This window comes from Leuresthes tenuis, unplaced genomic scaffold (assembly GCF_036924035.1).
Source record: "Leuresthes tenuis unplaced genomic scaffold, fLeuTen1.0.hap1 SCAF_5, whole genome shotgun sequence".
NCBI classification, from domain to species: domain Eukaryota; kingdom Metazoa; phylum Chordata; class Actinopteri; order Atheriniformes; family Atherinopsidae; genus Leuresthes; species Leuresthes tenuis.
The window spans coordinates 28,745,331-28,767,822 of record NW_027325359.1 but is presented as its reverse complement, the minus strand read 5'-3'; the positions used below and the strand labels follow the sequence as shown (position 1 = coordinate 28,767,822).

At 40.4% G+C, this 22,492-nt stretch overlaps 1 protein-coding gene across 1 annotated transcript in view; it reads left to right on the top strand.

Moving 5' to 3' along the window:
- Nucleotides 1-14,997, top strand: part of smpd3 (sphingomyelin phosphodiesterase 3) — an 82,633-nt gene extending 67,636 nt beyond the window's left edge. Inside the window, exons 8-10 of the mRNA XM_072386575.1 lie at nt 4,443-4,506; nt 5,163-5,331; nt 7,253-14,997. Of these exons, the coding sequence (XP_072242676.1) occupies nt 4,443-4,506; nt 5,163-5,331; nt 7,253-7,354 (335 nt within the window). The 3' untranslated portion in view covers nt 7,355-14,997. The remainder of the gene's footprint in view (nt 1-4,442; nt 4,507-5,162; nt 5,332-7,252) is intronic.
- Nucleotides 14,998-22,492: the final 7,495 nt, after the last annotated feature.

Sequence of the window (22,492 nt, the reverse complement as noted above, 5' to 3'; positions counted from 1 at the left end):
TACTTCACCACCTTTCTTTCCGCGATCTAAAACCTGCTCTTAGACTCGTGAAAACTGCTGTCTGCACATCAGACGCCCACTTCTCTGTAAGAGCTCCCAGCACTCCTGAGCTGACTGGAGGAACTTCAGAAGGATGCGCTTTTCATACGGAGCCTTTTAACCACATTATCCAGCCGACGGCCGCGTAGCCTCATTGTCAAAAGGATCTCTGAGTGCTCATCTCTCCATCTCACCGGTGAACGACAGCGGATTGCGGTCTGAGGGTTATGAAGGCTGAAATGCTTAACTGTTCTTTCAGAATAGCTTTACTGGAAGCAAGAAGCTGGTCGTCATAGTGAGGGGAGGATTGTAAAGCATACAGCAGATCAATAAAGAGGATGCAGAAATGGTTTGCTGTTATGTAATACCAAAGAACATCTGTGCTTCTATATTATTATTTGTCCTTATAATCTGTTGTCCTGTTTATTTTTTCTTGTATTATCATTAATAGCATTATTATTACAAGAGTATTATTGGAAATGGGAGTTTTTGGGATTTGAGTAAAGGTTGAATAACTTTACACACCTTGAACATCGAGTGTGACAAAGACGATTGAAGTTGTTCAGAAGAGAAACGGGAAAGCAGGTGAACTGAAGGTGTTGGACAGTCAGTTTCTGATTGTATGTTTTGGGAGGAACCAGACCTGATTGATGATGCATCATTCTTGGGATATATGGTACTGGGAGGTTTAGAGAAAACTTGTGACATGTTAAGATGGCACCAAGATGTCTGGACTTGCTTATATTTAGCACATTTTCCTTACATTTAAGATGAAAATTAACCTGAAATAACACTGCAAACGTACTCGTAAGTGTAGAAGTGTACATTTAAATGTTAAATGTAATACATTCACATCTAAATGTTATATCTAAATCTAAATTTGAGCTCTAAACATGTTGTTGTCAACATGTTGTCATTTTTCAGCTTAAATTAGAAGAAAATGTGCCAAATGTGAGCTATAAGTTAACGAAATGTTTACATTTGGTGTTCCATACTCCAATGCAACAGGTCACAGACGATGCCCACTGATCGTTTTATATTCCAAAGCCCTTTTATTGATAATCCAAATGTGTTGGTCACAATGTGTGCCCGCGCCTCGTCTGCTAAAGTCATACAACTTATCTGGCAGCTTATCTCATTACAGCTGTCTTCATTTTCAGCTGGAGCGGCTCATTCAAAGACAACAGAGAAAAGTCTGTAGTCATCCTCAAAGGTGATCCACCAGGTGTAGGTCTGATCAGGTCTCGTCCAAATTCTGCTGCTGCTGCGTTGGATTATGGGAGTTTTTGGGATTTGAGTAAAGGTTGAATAACTTTACACACCTTGAACATCGAGTGTGACAAAGACGATTGAAGTTGTTCAGAAGAGAAACGGGAAAGCAGGTGAACTGAAGGTGTTGGACAGTCAGTTTCTGATTGTATGTTTTGGGAGGAACCAGACCTGATTGATGATGCATCATTCTTGGGATATATGGTACTGGGAGGTTTAGAGAAAACTTGTGACATGTTAAGATGGCACCAAGATGTCTGGACTTTCCATATAGAAATCATATGAGGAAGATAACACCTGTTTTGCACGTACCTCAGGGTATAAATAGGACCTGGTTTCTTTGTTGGAGGTCTTACTTCTGATGCATGTGAGCTGTATGAGCCGGTGTACACAGTATTAAAGAGTTCTGCTTTCAGTCTCATTGATCCCAGCCTTGTCTACTTTGACTCTTGGTCGTGATGACAGCAGAACGGCTGCGCAGGAAACCGTCCTTACAGTTTCCAAGCGTTACAAGATGTTGGCACAGACGCCACCCACCAATTTCACAACAGCGCTTCAGTCCTTCGCTGAACTCAACATGTCATCACTTGACTGACAAACACTTCTATATAAATGATTCATCCACCAGGACAACAAAATCAAAAACAGTAAAACAAGTTGGTAGTTAGAGACAAGTCATTTGTACATTTTATTCAACTTGTCCAATAATTAAAGCCCATGATCCAGCAGTTTGTAGAAGTTTTAGCAGCTTGAAGTGGTGGTTTTCTGTATGACGTCATCAGTCTCTCACATGGTTGTGGATTGGGGTGGGCGATATGGCAAAAATATCATATCACGATTTTTAAAAAATAAAATGACGATTTCGATCACAATCTTAAATTGAAAAGTGAAAAACAGACATAGTTGCAGAAGTATTTTCGGCTGGGCAGCTCGTACCGCTGGTCAACTACTTGAAGCAGACGTTCGAACCCCTTCCTTTTCTACCGACTTGAGCGGTACCATATCTTTTGTAAGATAAAAGGTAGCTGCTTCTGTTACCTCTTTCTATCACTTGCTTGACTTGTCATACGGAGTGCCTTTGTCAAATGCCTGTGTTAATGTTGTTTTGGTCTTACGCTAGCTGCTGCCTCCGCCTGCGGTGCCGCCGGGCCCCTCGCTGTTTGGCTCTCAGCATACTGTTTGGGATGCTTTCTCTTCAAGTGATTGAACAGGTTCGCCGTGTTGCCACCCGACAGGCGAACCGTTTCTGTGCAAACTTTGCAAATTACATTTGCTTGCGCTTGATCAGTTGCGGAAAATCCAAAGGAGGTGGAATTTTCTTTAGCGACCAACTCCTCTGTTTGGCTTTCAGCCATGGCTCTCCATGCGGCTACTGCTACACACACAAAGGCGGGTAAGAAAGCGCGTCACTGCCCGTAATTCGCTGTGATTGGTCGTTCAGGTTGATGACGTAATACGTCTGGTGAGTCGGTGCGTTAGCATACAACTGCAATTTATAGAATGTGCCCTAGACGATCGTTACGGATCGTCTTCACGTTGCAATCGTTCACGATTTAATATCGTCAGATCACCCACCCCTAGTTGTGGAGGAATCTTGGCCCACTCTTCTTTCCAGCGTTGCTTCAGCTCATTGAGGTTTGCAGCATTGGTTCATGCACAGCTCTCTTAAGGTCCCACCACAGCATTTCAGTCAGGCTGAGGTCTGGATTTTGACTGGACCATTGCAACACCTTGATTCTTTTCTTTTTCACACATTCTGTTGTAGATTTGCTGCTGTGTTTGGGATCATTGTCCTGTTGATGAGCCAGTTTCAGCCCAGCTTTAGCTGTCAGACAGATGGTCTCACATTTGACTAGAATACTTTGGTATCCAGAGGAGTTCATGGTGGACTCACTGACTGCAAGGTGCCCAGGTCCTGTGGCTGCAGAACAAGCCCAGATCATCAGCCCTCCACCACCGTGCTTGACAGTTGGTATGAGGTGTTTGTGCTGATATGCTGTGTTTGGTTTCCTCCAAACATGCTGCTGTGCATTATGACCAAACATCTCCACTTTGGTCTGGTCTGTCCATAGGACATTGTTCCAGAAGTCTTGTGCTTTTTTCAGATGCAGCTTTGCAAACCTGAGCTGTGCTGCCATGTTCTTTTTAGAGAGAAGAGGCTTTATAACCCTTCCCAGATTGATGTGCAGCAACAATGGCTTCTCTGAGATCATTGCTGGTGTCTTTCCTCCTTGGCATTGTGTTAACACACACCTGGATGCTGCAGAGCAGCAAACTGACATAATTTCTTCTCTTATAGAGGTGCTCACACTTACTGATGATCAGTTAATCAGGTGAATTTGATTAGCAGCACCTGGCTACTACTTACAATCTTAATTGTATTGAAGGAGTGTCTTTAAAAGGGTATTTTTAGAACGCAATCACTCATATAAACACCTGAAACTGTCATTCTTCAAACTGCATTAGTTATCTCCAGAGAGGCTTGGCTATCAATCTGACCGTGACCATAGTCACCGTAATGAGCGGGTTTGTTTCACACTTGTAAACAACGGCTGTATTAAGTGCAGAAGAGGAGTTCTATCGAATGGAGGATGAAGGCAGAGGCAGAAAGACAGCGTTCCTCAGAAAACTGCAGTTGCCCCTTTTATATCAAATATTTGCTGCAACAGGTTCAGTCTGTTGATGCCACACTTGGAAAATCTCCATGTGTCCACGGATGGGAGAAATTGCAGTTGCTGAACATGAATAACTAATGAATCTGCAAATTTAAGTAAAACAAAAAGCTCTCCTGGGAGCGAACAGTCGCTCCACAGCCGTAAACAGACAGGTGTGTGTACAGATGAGGGGGATTAGGTCACCTGGCAGCTCCTTTTTCCAGCAAAACAAGAGAAAAAATGGGAGAGATCTCGAAAAGAGCAACAGAGGAGGGAAGCTTCCTCCCTCTGGCAGGAGTGGCAGATGTGCAACAGATGTTGTGTGTACGGAGACGCAAGGAGTGTTGCATCTGTCGGTCAACTTTTAAAACCTCCCCCCACAGAGGACACCTTAAAGAGGACAAAGAGACGTTGTAAAGCAGAGTTAAGTTGCTGTGTTTGTCGACACTGATGTGCATGTGTGCGTGTGTCGTTAAACAGGTACTCTGCTGGATCCCAGTGGCCTTTACGACGACGACGTCAGTTCACCTGAAAGTTTACAAAAGTGAGTCACGCACGTTTAAAACCATCATTTTGCCCAATGTCAGTGAAATAAAAGAAAATGCATTATGAAGAATGAATGAAACCGTCTTTCAGCCCTTCATCACAAACGTATTAACCAACCTTTACTGTAGCCTTACACATGAGTCAACAAGCTGAATATTGGCTGATGCCGTTAAACTTTTGTTCCTTACGGGGCCTCTTAGCTTACTTATGTGAACCCGTTCTACAGTTATGACATCTTTAACCACAACGTTGTCTTAGCCATGAAATGTGGTGGTTTACCTTCGACAGGGGTGTTTGTTCACAAATGTTAGGTGTGTAAAATGTTAATGACAACTCGAACTGTGAGAAGAATGTCTCGCTGGTACACGAACATTTAGCCTGTACGGCCGCATGGTTTGAGGCTCATGTAACCTTAAATGATTCAAAGGGTCAGTGGTCTGGAAATCCAGCCTTACTGCAGTTGGATTCTGGATTCCATAGAAAATGAATGCATCGCTGTTGTGTTAATCCATACCTTCTTCCAGCTTTGACATGCTGTTGGTGGAGGCTGCACAGCGCAGCTAAATGGAAGAACAGCCATTAGTACAGTCTCTGTGGGCGCATTAACAGAATGAGTGTCAGAATCTAAACTTCAGTGTGTTCTGTCTCTGTCAGAGTGATGGAGAATGAGGAAGGCAGGAAGGAGTACCTGGTGTTTCCTCCCAGTAAGAACCAGTGTCCTGCCAGCAGTCAGAAAGGGAGGAAGATCCCGCTGAAGGGCAACGGGCGCCGGATTGACTACATCCTCTACAGTGACGAGGGCCTGCAGCAGGACTGGAAACTGGTATGATGCAGGAGCGGATTATAGGACAACGCTGGCAAAACTCAGCTTTGTTCTTTTTGGCAAAAAATCTAAAAAAAGATCAAGCTTTAATTAATCCAAATCCACTTAAATCTAATTCCTCTGATCTTCATTGTTGTTGGGACTCAATGATACAGCTTTTTCATTATCTTTTGAATTACAGAACTCGTATTAACTTGAGAAATCAAACATTTTGTGTCATCTAACAAAACAGTTTTTACATAAAAAGTACATCGAGCGACATAGAAACGTGTCATTTACCGTGTTCCATTTACCGTGCTGGGGCCAAAACCTACTGCAGGTCTGCACAAACAAGCAGGTTCAAATCTCCCAGCACCTACAATCCTCCTCCGATCCTGAATCTCTTTTGATTTGGACGTACAAACCTTCAGGGTGTACAGAAATGTGTTTTTTTCTGTACCACGTGAGGCAGAAGTGGCAGCCAGTGGAGCTATCTCTCAGTTCAGGAGCATGTTTCACCCAAATCTAAAGGTGTAAACTGTGAAATTCAGCAACACAAACTTACGGGGGAATAAGAGGGAATAAGAACAATAGTCTGTCAGGAGTCTCTGTGAGGGATGAGAAAACCAAATCATATCATTTACATGGCACATCTCTCCTCTGTTTGACTCCTTCCTTTTAGTTTTCAGCCACCTGGCGCCACCTTGTGGCAGTACATAGCTACTGTAGCACATCCATTAGTACACATTCTGCTTAATATTAATAATTAATTCATTAATGATGTTTTGATTATTCGCTCACAATCAAGTACATATTAAAACAAACCTGAAGTAAATGTTTCGCTGATGCTTTCAAGTGGATAGTAACTTTTTAATGCAACTCTTTTAAAGAAGATCAATTTTGTGCAATGCGTTAAGAATATAGTGGTCAGAGTAGCAATAGAAACTTTATTTGTGGGATCAATGTTAGCAGCAGTATGTGTAAAAGAAAAACGTGTGGCAGTGAGCAGTTGTTGGAAAGTACCCGACATGACCAGCAGATGCTGGTCCACATTCTTTTGGGTTGTTCCTAGAAAAGAAAACATTAAAGACGTGTTCGCAGCTTGGGGATGGCCCACCAGTTTAAAAACAGCAATACACTCACGGACAAAAGCATGAGTGCAGGAAGGGTTTCTGAGAGGTTATGTTAGGGGAAGTTGGTAGTTTCTGTAGAGCTTGTTTGCATCTTCGGTCATTCACTTTCCTTTCTCTTGTCAACAAACTCAAGTCACAGCAGCAACATCTGTAATAAAACCCATTTACTGAGGGCTCAAGATTAAAACGCATCTTTATCCTCATTCATAAGTGACCCAATTAAATAAAAACACTGCTTAATGTATTCTGAAGTGTTTTAATTGATTTACTTTGATAAATTGGCCAAAAAAGCAGATCTTACGATTCAGGCGTGTGGTTTAAATGACTCCACCTTTTCTCACTTTCTCCTTGCTCCGTCTCTTCTCTTCTCAAAAGAAAAATAAAGCAGTGCACAGAGGTAAGTGGAGCGCTGCTCTCTGTCTGTCATTACTCCGCCTAGATCGTTTTTATTCAAACCGGTTCGTTTGAAGCTTCTTCAACGTGTTCGGGATGATGACCAGTGTGAAAATGTAGCTCTCCTCCATTCACAACACAGCAAACTGAAGGACGGGTTAGAAGAGAGGCGGTGCATCCAGGATATTGTCCTTCTGGTGCGACCCGCAGTCCACAGGCCTCATCCTTCCACCTGTCTTGTTGCAACCTTCTCAGTGATAAACGCCTCTTTCTTCATGGTCAGACACATGACAAAAATATCATGTAGAAGTTAAGGAAGACAGTTCGGAGCTTTAAAAGTCTGCTGACTAAAATGTGAATTTCATGAGGTCGTGATGGTTCATCGCAGTGGTTCATTTCTTGTCTTCATCTTGCAGGAAATGGAGGACTTCAGCTTTGTCACCCAGTTGGCCGGCCTCACCGACCACCTGTCTGTGGCCATGCGGCTGGCTGTTTCCACCGGGGAAGAGGAGCCTTAGATTGACCACCTGAGTTTTTATTTTTCAAATACTGCCATGGAGGAACGACAAACGACCAAGAGGAGAGGAAGACATTATGAGTTTAGAGATATGGAGCAGCATGAACGAAGATTGAAGGGACAGAGAGGCGATAGATGAATCAGTGGAGGTGCACTCAGAGGACAGAAGAAGGAAGATGAGAGGGGAAGCTGAGGAGAGATATGAAAGAGGAACACTCTGGAAGGTAAAGATAAGCTGGGGGAGTTCAAATTTGGAAGCCAGAAAGATATTCATCTTCCTGGGTAAATCCCCCTCACTTTTAGAAACACTAAATACTGCAACAACCACAGGAGACTGACTTTTTAGACTGTTGAATATCACCTGGCCTCTTCTCCAGCGCTCCCTGCTGAACTTAATCCAGAGGGTTTTACTTACAGTGAAGAGTTTCATGTAGCCAATACACACACTCCTTCTATCAGATCTGTTTTAGTCGTAGTGGATTTTATTTGATTTTTTATGATTCTACCTTCAGGGACAGTTGGATGCTCATTGTTTAGTGTATAAGAGGAAAATACATGATTGAAGTGAAGCATACAGCTACTGACTGGCCTTTACACTGACCGTCTGTGTCCTTGTGTCGTGCTTCTTCCTGAAAGGCTACTGGTCGGTTCTGCTGTCAGTCGTTCACCTTACTGCCCCCACGTCGGTCCCAGGAACCTCAACAAGTGTCTTTTTTTTCTAAAAAAAAAAAATATATATATATAACAAAACAAGTCTTTCTAAAAGAAGAAAAATGAAATACAATTTCTATTGTTGCCACAACACTTTTTATATGATAGGGAGTTTAAATGCCTGTTTAATACTAAATGGTATGTTTCTAAGAAGATATGTTGTATAAAGGGACATGAAACCACAGGAAGAGGTTGTTTGTTTGATGCAATGTGATGCTTACAGCATGTTTTTCAGCCATTGCTGGTAAAAATTAGAAAACCCTTTTTGCTGAAACTTTGCTGATGCATGATGGGAAATGGTTTCCGTTTACAGCACTAATATAACAGCTTGATACATGCTTACTTGAGATTGGATGCATCAAGGAGCATTTTGCCCTGAACACACACACTTGTGAGTCTGAATGCCAGTTTGGCATTTGTGCATGTGACACACAGTGATGTTCACAGAAAGTGGAAGATTTACACTACTCACCCCCTCGTGCACAGAGGGCTTCGGGGGATGATTAAACAGCCATCACTGTGTTGTGAGCATGTCTTAGTGTTATTGGAACAGGATCAGGTCTGGTTTTTGCTTTGAGCACAGCGAGTTGCCCAACGCTGAGAGACACAACTGCAAAACCTCTTTACTCTGGAACATTTAAAACACCCACATGTTGTGCAACATCAAAGCACACATCGTGTAGATCAAAACAGTCCCAAAGACACATAAATACATGATAATCAGATCAGCATCCACAAATGCACAGTGGAGTGTAAAACTACCTAAAGATACAGCTGAAGGTGTGTTCAGACTGGGAGCAAAACTAGCTTTCACAGATTGAGAGCTGCAGAAAAACAAAAAACAGCTAAAAGAGGCAGAGTTGAAATCATATCTTGCACATATGTTGCTCAAATATCTGCTTCAAAGACGGCAAAAAATGTTCTGTTCACAGTCAAATCTCATTTCCATCATCTACCTACTGCCTGAAAAGTTTTTTAAAAGGCAAAATATTGAAGTATTCTGGCTTATAAACAGTCCAGGATGCGTGCAAATTGAAGTCACCTCAATTTAACCCTTAATGTGCTGCGCTTCTGTTTGGAAGAGCCCATCATTGAGTGACTTAACTGAGTGTTTAAGAAAACCTGCCTGAGCCTCATCTTCCACCCAGTTTAGGTGTGTAATGCTAAAGGGAGCGCATGTCATGTCATTACGTTTTCATACTTTGATACTTTTACCGTGACCTGACATCTCAGACATTTTCCTCTTAAATTATCTTTGATTAAATACAAAGAAGTAAAGTCGTTTTTAAAAGGTGACATCATAAAAACACGCTACTTAATCTTTAAATCACTAAAGTTGCCTTTAAGCAGTTTTAAAAACTGAGTGAGTTTATTTTAGATTTGATTTAATCTGACATCTGCACAGTTAAACTCTCACAATAAGCTTCAGTTTAAACACACCTTGCTCTCACCTGTGTGTGTCTGATAGTGTGTTTATACAATGATTGGACTTCAGATACTGCCGAGGCAGATGCTCCCCATAACTCCAACTAAATCCATTCAAACTCCCAGTCTGTAACAGAGCCACACAGACCAGGGTGACAAACCGGAGCTGTGTAAAGGGCAGTGTGTTGATACTGAACTGTGTTCGCTGTAGAAAACGCTGGTTTTGATGAGCTGATTGGATGTTTTGCTAAGTGATACCTCGAACTTAAAAGATGAAAGGACTTTCAGCTGAAATGCAGCCACATGCAGCAGTTCTGTTAGGAAAAAGGTTGCAAAATGATACACAAGAAAATGTGCTGACATTAGTGAGCTTAAAGGTGATTTCAATCCAACGGAGGCTTTTGTAACAAAACCTCTGTAGCACCAGTAAAGTTCTGACTCCGGATCAGTGACAAACCCAGGTTTCATGAAGCAAACCAAACTTGATTTGTGTCATTCTGTTCATTTATGGTGGAACAGCTGCATCGCCATAACAACAGGCATTTTTCTTTGTTACCTTGAGGAGCTGAAATGAATGAGATTGGAATCATGAGGAGAATCCATCTCGTTTGTGGCCAAGGCAGAGAGGATAGGACCAGTCAGAGTCTAATGAGTGACAACAGTCGGCGCAGATTCAAACCTCAGTCAGGAGCCCGCTGCGTCTGTTTCGAATGCACAGGGTGCCCCCAAAGCATCACGTTTAGAGACAACATGAAACGCCACCTTGACAATGTGGGAAATGTGGTACTTTTAACAAAGTAGTGCAGCAGTAGAGCAAAGGAAGTTGAATTCAAGACAAAATAAGTTAAATACAGCTGCACCAAGAGTGGACTGTAACACGAGTCTAACGTTTGCAGAAAGATAACCGGCAATACAAAACTGACACGAAGGGCCCTGAACCAAGTATCAGTATGTGACGAGTTGGAGATGGTAGTGGTCATGTCAGAAGTAGAGATCACTGGAAGAAGATGACAGGTGGCATCTCTTGGCTGTGCTTCCACCAGAGTTTGATTTTACCAGCTGGTTCCACCTTATTGATCTGATTGGTTTAAGCTTATGGTGAAGCGACGTTTGACAAATGGTTCATTCTACCAGTGTAGGTAGTTCTACATAAAACAACTCATCGGCACATCAGGATAGCAGACGTGTAATTTTCCAAATTTAGGTTAAGAATCCAGACCGAAACCGGTTCTACGTGGGTGGAAATGCCCTTTCAGTGAACTAAACTGAGGGTTATTCATTCACTTATTTCTTTTCTGATGGGTAATGTGTTATTTCCTTTTTCAACGAGCGAATATTTGTGCGTTAGCCCTTTAATCCGTTTGCTGTTTTTGAATTTTTCCATATCCAGTTTATTCAGTGACAGCTCTACAACCGATGAGTCCCACTTTTCTAATACAAAATACTTAATAAGTCATTCTGTCTCCATCACCAGGACCAGTGTTTCCCAAATCCTGGTCCTCTGGCCCTCCTGCCCTGTGTGTTTTACATGTTTTTTTCTTGCTCCAACGTACCCGATTCATATAAATAGGACAGCTCAGTAGCTCTCCATTGAGCTCTGCGGAGGCCTGGTAAAGATCCAGATTTGAATCGGGTCCGTTGGAGGAGGGAAACCTGTGAAACATTTAGGGCAGTGAGGTCCGAGGACCAGGACTGGGAGACACTGCCCAGGACGAATTGAGATCTGAGGAGTTCTAGAAAATATGATTTTCACTCTATTATTAAAGTTAAATTCATGAGTAAATAAAAAAAAGCCTTAAACCAATGTCTCAGTGGCACCGATGTTACTGAACAAGTTCTGAAAACCCGTCTACATTCTCTGCAGCCATCATAGTATTAACAGGCCTCATTGAATGTGCCATTTTCAGTAATGTGGTCCTGATACAGGGACCTTCAGGGTGGGAGTGGTTAACTAATGTTAACTTCTCATCACTTAACACGTGTTGGCAGAAAAAGCTCCAGATAGATGTTTCAGCATTCTGGGAATCGGTGGATCATGTCCATGCTCTCATCAGTCAACATTCGACAACAACCAAAATCCTGCTGTATATTTCTCTCAGAGATGTCTGTAAAACAATCTTTGATGCTTGTTTTTCTGAATAAAACGTGCACTTCAGAAATAGTTTAGGTTTTCAGATACTGATTGATTTCCATGGTCTGCACGGTGAACAATGTTTACAACTGTTTTGTAACTATCTGCCTGTTTCTAGATCACTTGAGAGGAGTGAATTGTCACTTTCAACAATTATATATGTGTGTGTGTATGTGTGTATGTGTGTTTATTTGGACAAATCACTGTCTTATACTTTAGCAGTAGAAATGTAGACTTTCAGTACAACTATGAGACTGTGTGTGCATGAGTGTGTGTTATGTGTCAAAACCAGAAACATCTGGGAGTTTTTTTTTTATTCTCAGTATGACTCCACAGGTCACCTGGCTGCTCACATATCTGCTGTCACACATGTCCCTTTATGACTTATGTAATCTGATGATATATTGTTATTACTAAGATTTGTTTATGTACTTTCCTAAACCATGTTTATCTATTTTATGTTGCAAATCACCGCTTGTGTGCTTACATTAAGCTGAACAAATGAGAACAAATCCCTTAAAAAGTCATGTCTCTACACCGCAGTATAAGACAGAAAGGTGCTATGGTATCCATGAGAATCAGATCTGCAGGTAAATCAGATGCAGTCTCAGGGGGAGACGATGTAGAAGATTATTTAATGACCATCACGACGAAACTGTAAACGATTTATTACGGGAAACCTAAGTACTGCTGAACACTTAATTAGCATGGAGAGTTAAACAGCGCGACTAATGTGATAAATCGTATTCTTAAAAGCTGGAATGTGGATGTCATTCATTTCATAAATAGGATTGCCTTTTGTTTTGCATATTTTTGATTTAAATGTCACGGCATAAAATTCTAGCTGTCCCAGAGCCCCAGCTTTAAATCATCAAGACAGTGTGAAAGGACCATGATTTTTTTTTAATTACTCAGGTGTTAAATTAGCAGTGGGAACAAAGAGTATCAGAATTAATCACATGGGTGGAGAGCCACAAAGCTCAAGTGAGATTCCAGTAAAGCTATTTTCATTTCAGTATTACTGCAGGGTCGCTTGAATGCAATAAACCTTGTTTCTAATTTTGTCAAAGCTCCCAGAAAATGTCCCCTGCTGCTTCAAACCAGAGACACTAAACAAAGCTAAGGGGACAGGTCCACAAACATGAAGTCGAAATATTTTGAAAATGGGATCCATATTTGACTGTGGCATAATTACAGCAAATGTAGCTTGCTGGTTACCTAGTTGTCTTTAATCACGCCACAAGTGTCAATGTCAGTCAAGACTGTAACCCACATTTAGGCGTCTCCACTTAGAGTCAAACTACATCACTAATGCAAGATGACAGCTTCCATTTCCATTATATTTATTGTTTTGATCGGATGGGAGATGGTAGCAATGCGTCATCCAACTCTAAGCGCAACTGAACATCAAAAGGAAATGACAATTGAAGGTAGAAAAAAAAAATCCAAAAGCATGAAGAGACCTAATTGACCATATTAGCATCCTTTTTCAATTCATACATTTTTAAACCATAAGGCCTGTAAAAATGCTGGTTTGTGGAGCTTTAAAGTCAATACAAATGATCTAAAATCAGCTGCTCAGTAGTACCACCAATGGCTAAACTATATATTGCATACAATGAGTGGTTTAGTTTCATTTCTATGCCTCCTACTCTGCGATAGAATCATCAGTCATGATTTTTAAATTCACAGTTGCAAATTTACTCTATACACAGTGACTGTTAGTTATGTTAGTGATTGTTAGTTTTTAGTTATCTAGGACTACAGAATATTTATTTAAGAATTAAATGGAAAGATAAACCCCTTGAGGTGCCTCGTCATGTCTCTGACGAGGTCCTCAAACACAAAAACATACAAATTAACAGTGAATTAAGATGAATATATAAGGAATAGAGACACAAAACCAACATTTACTAAATAAAATCAACAATGGAAAAGTAGAATCATGCCAAGCTGAACTGACTAAACATAACATAAAGACCTACTAATCTCTGATGATGCAAACCTTTGTTTGGAAGATAAAAAACTACTTTAACCTGTAAACAAACTGTAGATGCTGGTGTCCACGTTCCGGCAGCAGCAAAAAGGGATTATTTATGTGTCCTGAGAGGCTAAAGGTGCAAGATATTTCAAAGACTAATGGTGAACAAGGTCATCTAAACAGTAAAGGTTAGATATATCTTGAAGAATTTGAAAACAGGATGTTTAGAAATGGGACACCTGGTGATAAAGTTTCAGGCAGTTAATCAATGAAGGGAAAGGCTGCGAGTGCAGGCGGGTTCAAATTTGTGACCACAAATTGAGATGAATAAAGAACAGTGTCATCTGCATATAACGGAACAGGAAAACCTGTGAAATTATTAACATTAATCGATAAAGCCCTTCCCTGGTTGTCCTGGATTGAGAGAGGCTAAAAGTTTAATAGCTTTCATATATATCCCAGCCTCTTCACTCGTAAACACAATCAGTGTTTTTCCATCTGACCTTGGATCTATTACAATTGATCAAATCGCACCTGCCTACTGCCTGTTGGCTGTTGTAGTCAACTCAAAACTCACATTTATGGCAGTCTTGGCTTTCTGTCTGTTACATTTTCCCTCAATTGTCGGTCATTCTGGACACCATCAGCATTGCCGCCTTCCACCCAGTTTCTGTCCTCATAACGCTGTCGCTAACGACAATCAAGCTACCATAATTGGCCAACCACAGTCTCTGAATAATAATCACAGCCTCAGCAGGGCAATTAGTCGGATTTGAACCATTTCAAAACCAACACTTAGAAACCAACCAACCAAAACCAACAATTAGATTACCCTAATAACTACCCAGCTTTTCATTAAGTTACAATGATAAAGATGCTGAATGCAGTGTTTCATAGCTGTAGAAGATGTTATAGATTCTAAAAAAAATCTAATTTGTGCTTTCTTTTTTTACATACATATGGATCGATAGTCCAAAACAAATCAATGGGTCAGTTTCTGACTGCTTACCTGGGAAGATTTGCGCATTTTGTTAAATTTTTTATTACAAAAGTTGCCCCTTTTGTGTCACATTGAGGACAGCGTTGTTCAGCAGTCAGTCGGGAAGTCCAGCTCTTAGCTTGCATTGCTGCATGTACTGTGATAACGCTTCAGGCTTGTAGTCTAAGTAGAAGTGATGCCTCACTTTGCTATCCTTTCCTAGTTTATGTTTTCTCTAATTTCATGTTTTTTTTAATTGGTTCTTGTCTTTGGCGAGGTTTGCTTCTTGATTGATTTGTCAAACTTGGTCTCTGTAATGTGGCAGAGCGATGGATAGCTTTTCTCTTTTTAAGCTTCTCCGACAAACTGCTTGTTTTCTTCTGCTTTTTTAAGGAAATCAAAAGAACTTTCCCTCTCTATCTGTGTCGTGTGTCGTTTTTCAGCATTTTCAGAGGTCGTTAGTGTGCTCCAGTCAAAGTATGTGTGGGAATAATGGGTGTAACAACCATTCGTGACGTTAATTCCATTGTGAATTAGTGGTAAGTGGTCACTGTGGTTGTCCTCAAATGTTAGGTAAGTGAAAATGCCTGACTGACTTAATTTTTCACTTAATTTCCTCTTTTTCTTAATGTCATAACACCTATGAATGCCAATGTGTTTAAAGCTGAAGGTAGGCTGATATTTAAAATCTATTTCGAGGTTAAAACAAAAAAAAAGTTTTGTTTGGTCTCTCTTAAGGGGCAAATCAAGAGGAAGTGAAACAGCTTGTAGTAGTCCTTCTGCTTTTGATTAACAGGGGAGAAACGCTAACTCCTAACATTAGCATACTGTGTCAAGTGTGAAAAAGTCCCATCACAATGAAACTTCAGTCCTTGGTAATGTAAGACAAACAAGACCACTGAGCTGAAAACGTGTTAAACGGTTTGTAAATTTCCAGAGACATGAACTTTAATCGGACTAAGACAAAACCAATTCTGAATCATCATAGAATTACTTTTGAGTTTTTCATACAGGTGTATAATAATCAAGAAATAAGACGAATAACACAATACTTTTGCATGAATAATTGGTCTGAAAAATGAGTGAAATACGACTCTTCTCGGCTTCATGGACATCTGTAAAAGTTCACTCATTTCAAATCTGCTTGAAAACCCAGTTTATTACTTACATGAAGTCCTATTTCTGAATTACAAGTGTTCTGAAATTTTATATTTAAGTTTGCAAATGAGATAGAAATGCATTAATTCAGACAAAAAAATAAATCCCAAATTATACCTTTAGGTGTTACTACTGATAATCAGCAAAGCGCAATTCAAAAACGATTTATAGCGTTTAAACAAAAACTTTAGTAACAAAGTAAAGCGAAGGGGTGCAAGGCAATGAAAGTTATTAACAAGTCCTCTAATTAGATTAAAGCAGTTAATTAAATTCAGTGGTGAACAGGAAAGTGTTGAGGTTTGATTTAAGAGAAGCTGGATTTGAGGCAGACCTGTAGTTCTCTGGGGGTTCGGTCCACATACCTGGTGGATAAAAACTGAGCAGCTTCTCCATGTTTAATTCTAACTCTGGGAACAGAAAGCAAACCTGTTCCTGAAGACCTGAGAGTTCCTGACGGTTCATCGTGTATCAGAAGATCTGAGATGTGCTTTGGCCCTAAACCAAATAAAGCCTTATAAACTAACTGCAGTATTCTGAAATCAGCTCTTTGATGAACAGGAAGCCAACGTAGAGACGTCACGACCGGAGTGATATGATGCACTTTCCTGGTCTTCGTGAGGACTCGAGCTGCAGCGTTCTGAATCAGATGTCTGATCCATCTTTCAGGCAGACCAGTTCATACACTCAGTGGGTCTACATGATGAGATTAACTTGATTATAGCTATAGTTGGGTTATGCGCCTTATCTGAGCAAGGGCAATTATCCAAGTATACATGGCGGTGAATAAATGGAATCATTGGCACAAAGCATGTCATACGATACGTACGATAGGTGGCGCTCTACCCATTTCGCTAATAGAGCCACTTCCGGTTGACCAACAACAACAAACTAAGGCATTCGAGAAAGATGGCGAACGAAGAGCAAGATGAAGCTATGTCCCCGCGTTGTTTGTTTCTTTCCGACGGCGGCAACAACAACGGGAATATCATCTCCTTCCACTTCCAGGTCACCATCCCAGGAAAAAAATGTCGAGCATGCGCAGAACGCAAACTCCAATTCAACACATGCTTCACAGTCTACATGCACGTTTAGTGTGACTATCAACCGAGTTATCTAGGGGTCTTAATCCGACTGCAAGTAACCCGATCCGGTCCAATTTTTAGTCAGACTAAGGTGAATACATTAACTTAATAACTCAGTCTTATTGTAATTTAGCCATTAATCCAATTGTTTTCAGTTCCATGTAACCCCACTGACTGTGTTACATAATCCAGTTTATTCAGCTTTTGTACATCACTGTGACACATTAGTCCTTTAATCCTTAATATATTCACCTGGTGATAGTATGCAAACCTCATAAGTGACTTGATATGGCTGAAGTTCAAGTTAAAGTTCAGGTCCGAGTCCATAAAAAGGTTTTTAACATGATGAACTGAAACTGGGCACAGATTTTTCTGCCTTGTCTCTAAAAACATCCATCCATCCATTTTCTATACTCATTTAATCTGTCGATCGGGTTGTGGGGGCTGGAGCCTACCCCAGCGGTCATCGGGCAAGAGGCAGGTACACCCTGGACAGGTCGCCAGTCCATCACAGGGCTCTAAAAACAGTGAAGAAAATTCTGGATCATCCAGTTATTTGTTTAAAGCACTTAACAAGTGTTTTTTAGGGATTATCACAGCCAGACGATATGGTGATGTTGATTTGTGAGTTGTCCGCCCAACTATGGAAGCATGTTTAGTTGCTTTGCATTATCTGAGCCAGTGGGAGCATGTACATTGTGAAATTTCCACTTGCAATTTTTTATTTTTTTTTTATTTATTTATTTTTTATTTATATAGCGCCAGATTACAACAATTGTCATCTCAAGGCACTTAAGTAATATAGTCCAATTCAAGCCAATTGGAATTCAATTCATTGTAATCATAATCCAATTAATTCATCTAGAGCCAATTCAAAAAATAATATCCTAGCTAAGGAAACCAACAGATTGCACCGAAACTTGTCTTCAGTCCAATCTCCCATCCTGAGCGTGCCTGTGGCGACTGTGGAAAGGAACGACTCCCTTTTAACAGGAAGAAACCTCTGGCAGAACCAGACTCAGGAAGGGTGGCCATCCGCCTCGACCAGCTGGGGTTTGAGAAGACAGAAAAGAGGGAAAAGAGGGGGGAAAAACACCATAACGCCATTCAAAGGATATCTGTTGGAACAGGGAAACATAAGTTAATAACCACAACAATGTCACATGTACATAATATCATATGAGAAATTATACAGGGGGAAAAAGAGAGCAAAGTGGGGAAAGGTGTGACAGATGAGGTCCCCCAGCAGTCTAAGCCTATAGCAGCTTAACTATAGGATGTTTCAGGATAACCTGAGCCATCCCTAACTATAAGCTTTATCAAAAAGGAAAGTTTTAAGCCGAATCTTAAAAGTGGAGAGGGTGTCTGCTTCCTGGACATTTACTGGCAGCTTATTCCACAAGAGAGGGGCCTGATAACTGAAGGCTCTACCTCCCATTCTACTTTTAGAAACTCTGGGAACAACAAGTAAACCTGCAGTTTGGGAGCGAAGTGCTCTGTTAGGAAAATATCTTACAATGAGATATTTAAGATATGATGGAGCTCGCTCATTAAGAGCTTTATATGTGAGGAGAAGAATCTTAAATTCTATTCTGAATTTAACAGGGAGCCAATGAAGAGAAGCTAAAACTGGAGAAACATGATCTCTCCTGTTAGTTTGCATCAGAACTCTGGCTGCAGCATTTTGGATCAGCTGGAGGCTTTTCAGACAATATGTGGGACAGCCCAATAATAAGGAATTACAGTAGTCCAATCTTGAAGTAACAAATGCATGAACTAGTTTCTCTGCATCACCCTGAGACAGGATGTTCCTGATTTTAGCAATATTACGAAGGTGAAAGAAGGCAGTCCTAGAAACCAGTTTTAGATGTGAGTCAAATGATAAATTCTGGTAAAAAATAACTCCAAGGTTCCTCACTGTAGAACTAGAAGCCAAGGAAATACCATCTAGAGTAACTATATAACTAGACAATTTCTCCCTGAAGCGCTCAGGTCCAAAGAGAACAACTTCAGTTTTGTCTGAATTTAAAAGCAGACACTTCTGAGTCATCCAGGTCTTTATGTCTTTAAGACAGGCTTGTAGTCTGACCAACCTATTGGTGTCATCTGGTTTCATAGACAGGTACAACTGAGTATCATCAGCATAACAATGGAAATTTATGCCATGCTGTCTAATAATGTTACCAAATGGAAGCATGTATGAAGTAAAAAGAATCGGTCCCAGCACAGAACCCTGAGGAACTCCATGACTTACTCCAATGTGTGAGGAAGATTACACATTTTTCTCCCCTCAGATGTGTGATTACCTGTGGACACAAAGTAGTCTGTGTCTTTTAAGTGGAAAGAATAAATGCTCTGGAAAGCAATAAAGATCTATAAATGGATCAGTGCCTTAAAAACATTTGGTTTTGCCTAAATATGACATTGAATAAGCTTGATCCTGCTCAGATACCCAATCACAAAAGTTTGTTTTCGAATAAAAAAACTAAAGTTATCCTAATATATTTAATATTCTTTAAGTTGTAAATGTTTAAAATCTAACAAATGAAACCACTTACAGCAGTTTTTATCTGATTCTCTTTTACCGAATTATGACTTTTATCTTTTCTAAGTATACTTGTTGAAGCACAAAACTTGATAAATTTACTTGAACTTTTGTGTAATTTTGCATCACGTTTTACATCTTCCAATCAGCTGTTGAAGAGATCGATGAGTGCATCCTTATGTTGCTTCATCAATGGGTGGAGTGGTTACATCCTCTGACATTACTTATATATTGTGTTTACATGTCAGTAATGTCGTCACCGTTTATTTTACTGATTGCATGTGGACGGAAAACATCAGTTAAAACTGCTTTAAAGCTGCAGAGATCCATCCATCCATCCATCATCTGTCGCTTCTCGGGGAGACGGGTCGCGGGGGCAGCAGGTTGAGCAGAGAAACCCAGACGTCCCTGTCCCCGGCCACTTCCTCCAGCTCTTGCTTCCAGGGGGACCCCGAGGAGTTCCCAGGTCAGCCGAGAGACATGGCGCTTTAGACTGTTTAAAAGCGAGAAAGAGACTGAAGGAAACTGCAGCTTCATTCCGTAATAACATGGAGACGGAGAAGTTGGAATTCTGCCGACAACAGGATGGATTTTATCTGCAACTAATTTATCAATAAATGAATTTGAAGGGTCAGTAGTGTCATACAGTGGAAAAACCAGACAGTATCCAACCCTGCAGATCTCCTCTCATAAAGGCTCTGTGGACTTTTTTATTGCTTTGCTCACTGTCACACCTCATCATGCTGCTGTGACCACAGTCATCTTTTTCCTGTGAAAAGACTCTCAGAAAACCACCGTAAACTTCCTGCTCTGCAGCAAAAAGCAGAACTACCGAACCAGTTCATGTTCATGAGATGCACACTGTCCCTTGTAGTAATGGAGAATCTGAAGTTGATTTGTTTGTGTTTTTATAATTTTTTTATGCACACACTGAATGATTAATCTCTCAGTGCGTTTCTGCTCCTCATAACCACATACAAAACATCTATGTCATCGGAAAAAAATACATATTTTTAATGGGTGGTGAAGATTAGGGCTCATAAAGTCCACTGCATACTGCTCCATGAAATGAATGTATGTCAAAGTACAATAATTAGCTTACTTTAATAAACTAGCCAAAAAAGGAAAGTCAGATATAGCAGTGGAACAGATTTAGGCTTCTTCTTTATTAGCAGATCTTCTGCTTTGAAGGGCAGGTAAGGTCAATCCTATTTCCACCTCCTTTTTTATCGATTTCTTCCCCTCTTTCAGAGAACAAAACATTTTTAGCCAAACAAAGTTAACCAGGCAACAACAGCAGTGGGCAGGAGAGTATTTCTTAAAAGATGATGCTCCTGTGCCATGCATGCAACATGGCGTACCTTCTTCTTCCTCCTCCTCCTCCTCCTCTATGTGCCAGCTTCTTCTTTTACTTCTGGCTCAAAGCCAACCGTGGGGCATGCTCTTAATGCCTGGGCCAGTCTGAGTCCCATTGAACATATAAATGCAGGAGTAATTCAACTTCTAACCATATTATCTTGCTGTGTTATTCCAACGATTTCCCGTTTCCAAAACAATAATTAGATTTTCTTCTAACATCTTGTAAATGTAATGACCAAAACTGACAGAAGATGACAACACATTTGATATGGTGTCATACTTTGTGCTAAGTCTGTGTTGTGTTTTCAGCTCGTTTCATTGCTCCCATGCGGTCAGAAAACATCTGTAAAAGATGGTTTGAACCTGTACTGACCGGGTGAAACTGGGTGAAAACAGCTAAACTGACTAGTAAAACTAAATCAGAGCAATTGTGTTCCTCCCTGTCTGCTTAATGTATAAGTAAATAACTGTTTTCTAAAATATCCATTATACAATAACAGAGTTGTTATTCAATAATCTGATTTATTAATCAGAATTCAAGAGTTTTCTATTTTCTAGGTATTTCCAACCAAACTGTAAGTCTATTTATTTGCCTTTCCTGTGCTTTGAAGTCATATCCTCGAGCATTCATGTGCTCAGAGGACCATGACAGAAAAAGAGTTTGAGAAAGAAAAAGATTAAAATGTAAGAAAAAACAATGAGACTGTCGACTTTGAATAAAAATAACTGAACTATTCAGTCGAGATGATTTGATTAGGACCTGCTGCATATATGATGGTTCAGACCAAGCAGGGGGGATTACTAAAACTGAATTATGCTAAAAACATAGATGAGTCATACAAACAGAAAGGGTGTGCCTCACAAAGATGTTGGAGGCATCAGAAGGGGAATGCTGCACAGCTTTGGCAGCGGAGCAGCCTTCCACTGTCAATCAAAGCTACATATTTGTTCTCCTTGGTCCGTAACTCTTTCAACCCTCCTATGTTGCTTTGTTTCTTACTTTTAAAGAGGTCATTTCTAAAAAAAAATTAATAATAAATTGCTTTGATTCAGATTTCTGACATTTTGGCATAATTTCCTGTGGGTGTTTTTAATACAGGCCACTTGCTTCACATGCTGCAGTTTGTTTATCTATTGACTTTATCTATTTATTTAGTTAATAATCCAACTACTGGCTTGTACGCCTGCCTGGTCATTGCATCAGTGTGGACAGGAGCAGTTCAGCCCAATTTCCCTTTTTATTGTGCAAGAGAAAAACTTAAAAAAAGCCTTTTGTTTCTGTCTTATTTAAGGGATCTTCCATCTGCTGTCTGTGCCTGTGGGGGAGTTTCATTTGGTCTGACATAATTATCCTGACAGAGCAACTTCCGCTTGAATTTAGGAAGTCCTCTTTGCAGACTGGTGGAGTTTGGAAGATGTGGACATTTTTTCAAAAGGTGGCAAAGGATGAGTAAAAGTTTCGGCACCATTATGGGGCATGCAGGATCAGCTGCTTTTTGACCTTAACCCTGACCCCTAAATCTGAAGTTTCTCCAGTTAAGAACTGTTTTTATATTGTTTGTTTCTATTGTTGAAAACTCTAAAGTAATTTTTAGTTGAAGTCTTGTGAAGAAATTACATTTTTTCATATCTAATCTAATTCCATTTGATTTAACTGCATCGTCCGTTGACCCTTTTCCTCAGTGGTCAATGCACAGCAGCTCAAAATCCCCCCTCAGCTAATCTGTAACCTGGTTAACATGTCCAAAAGATGGTTGATATGTTTTAC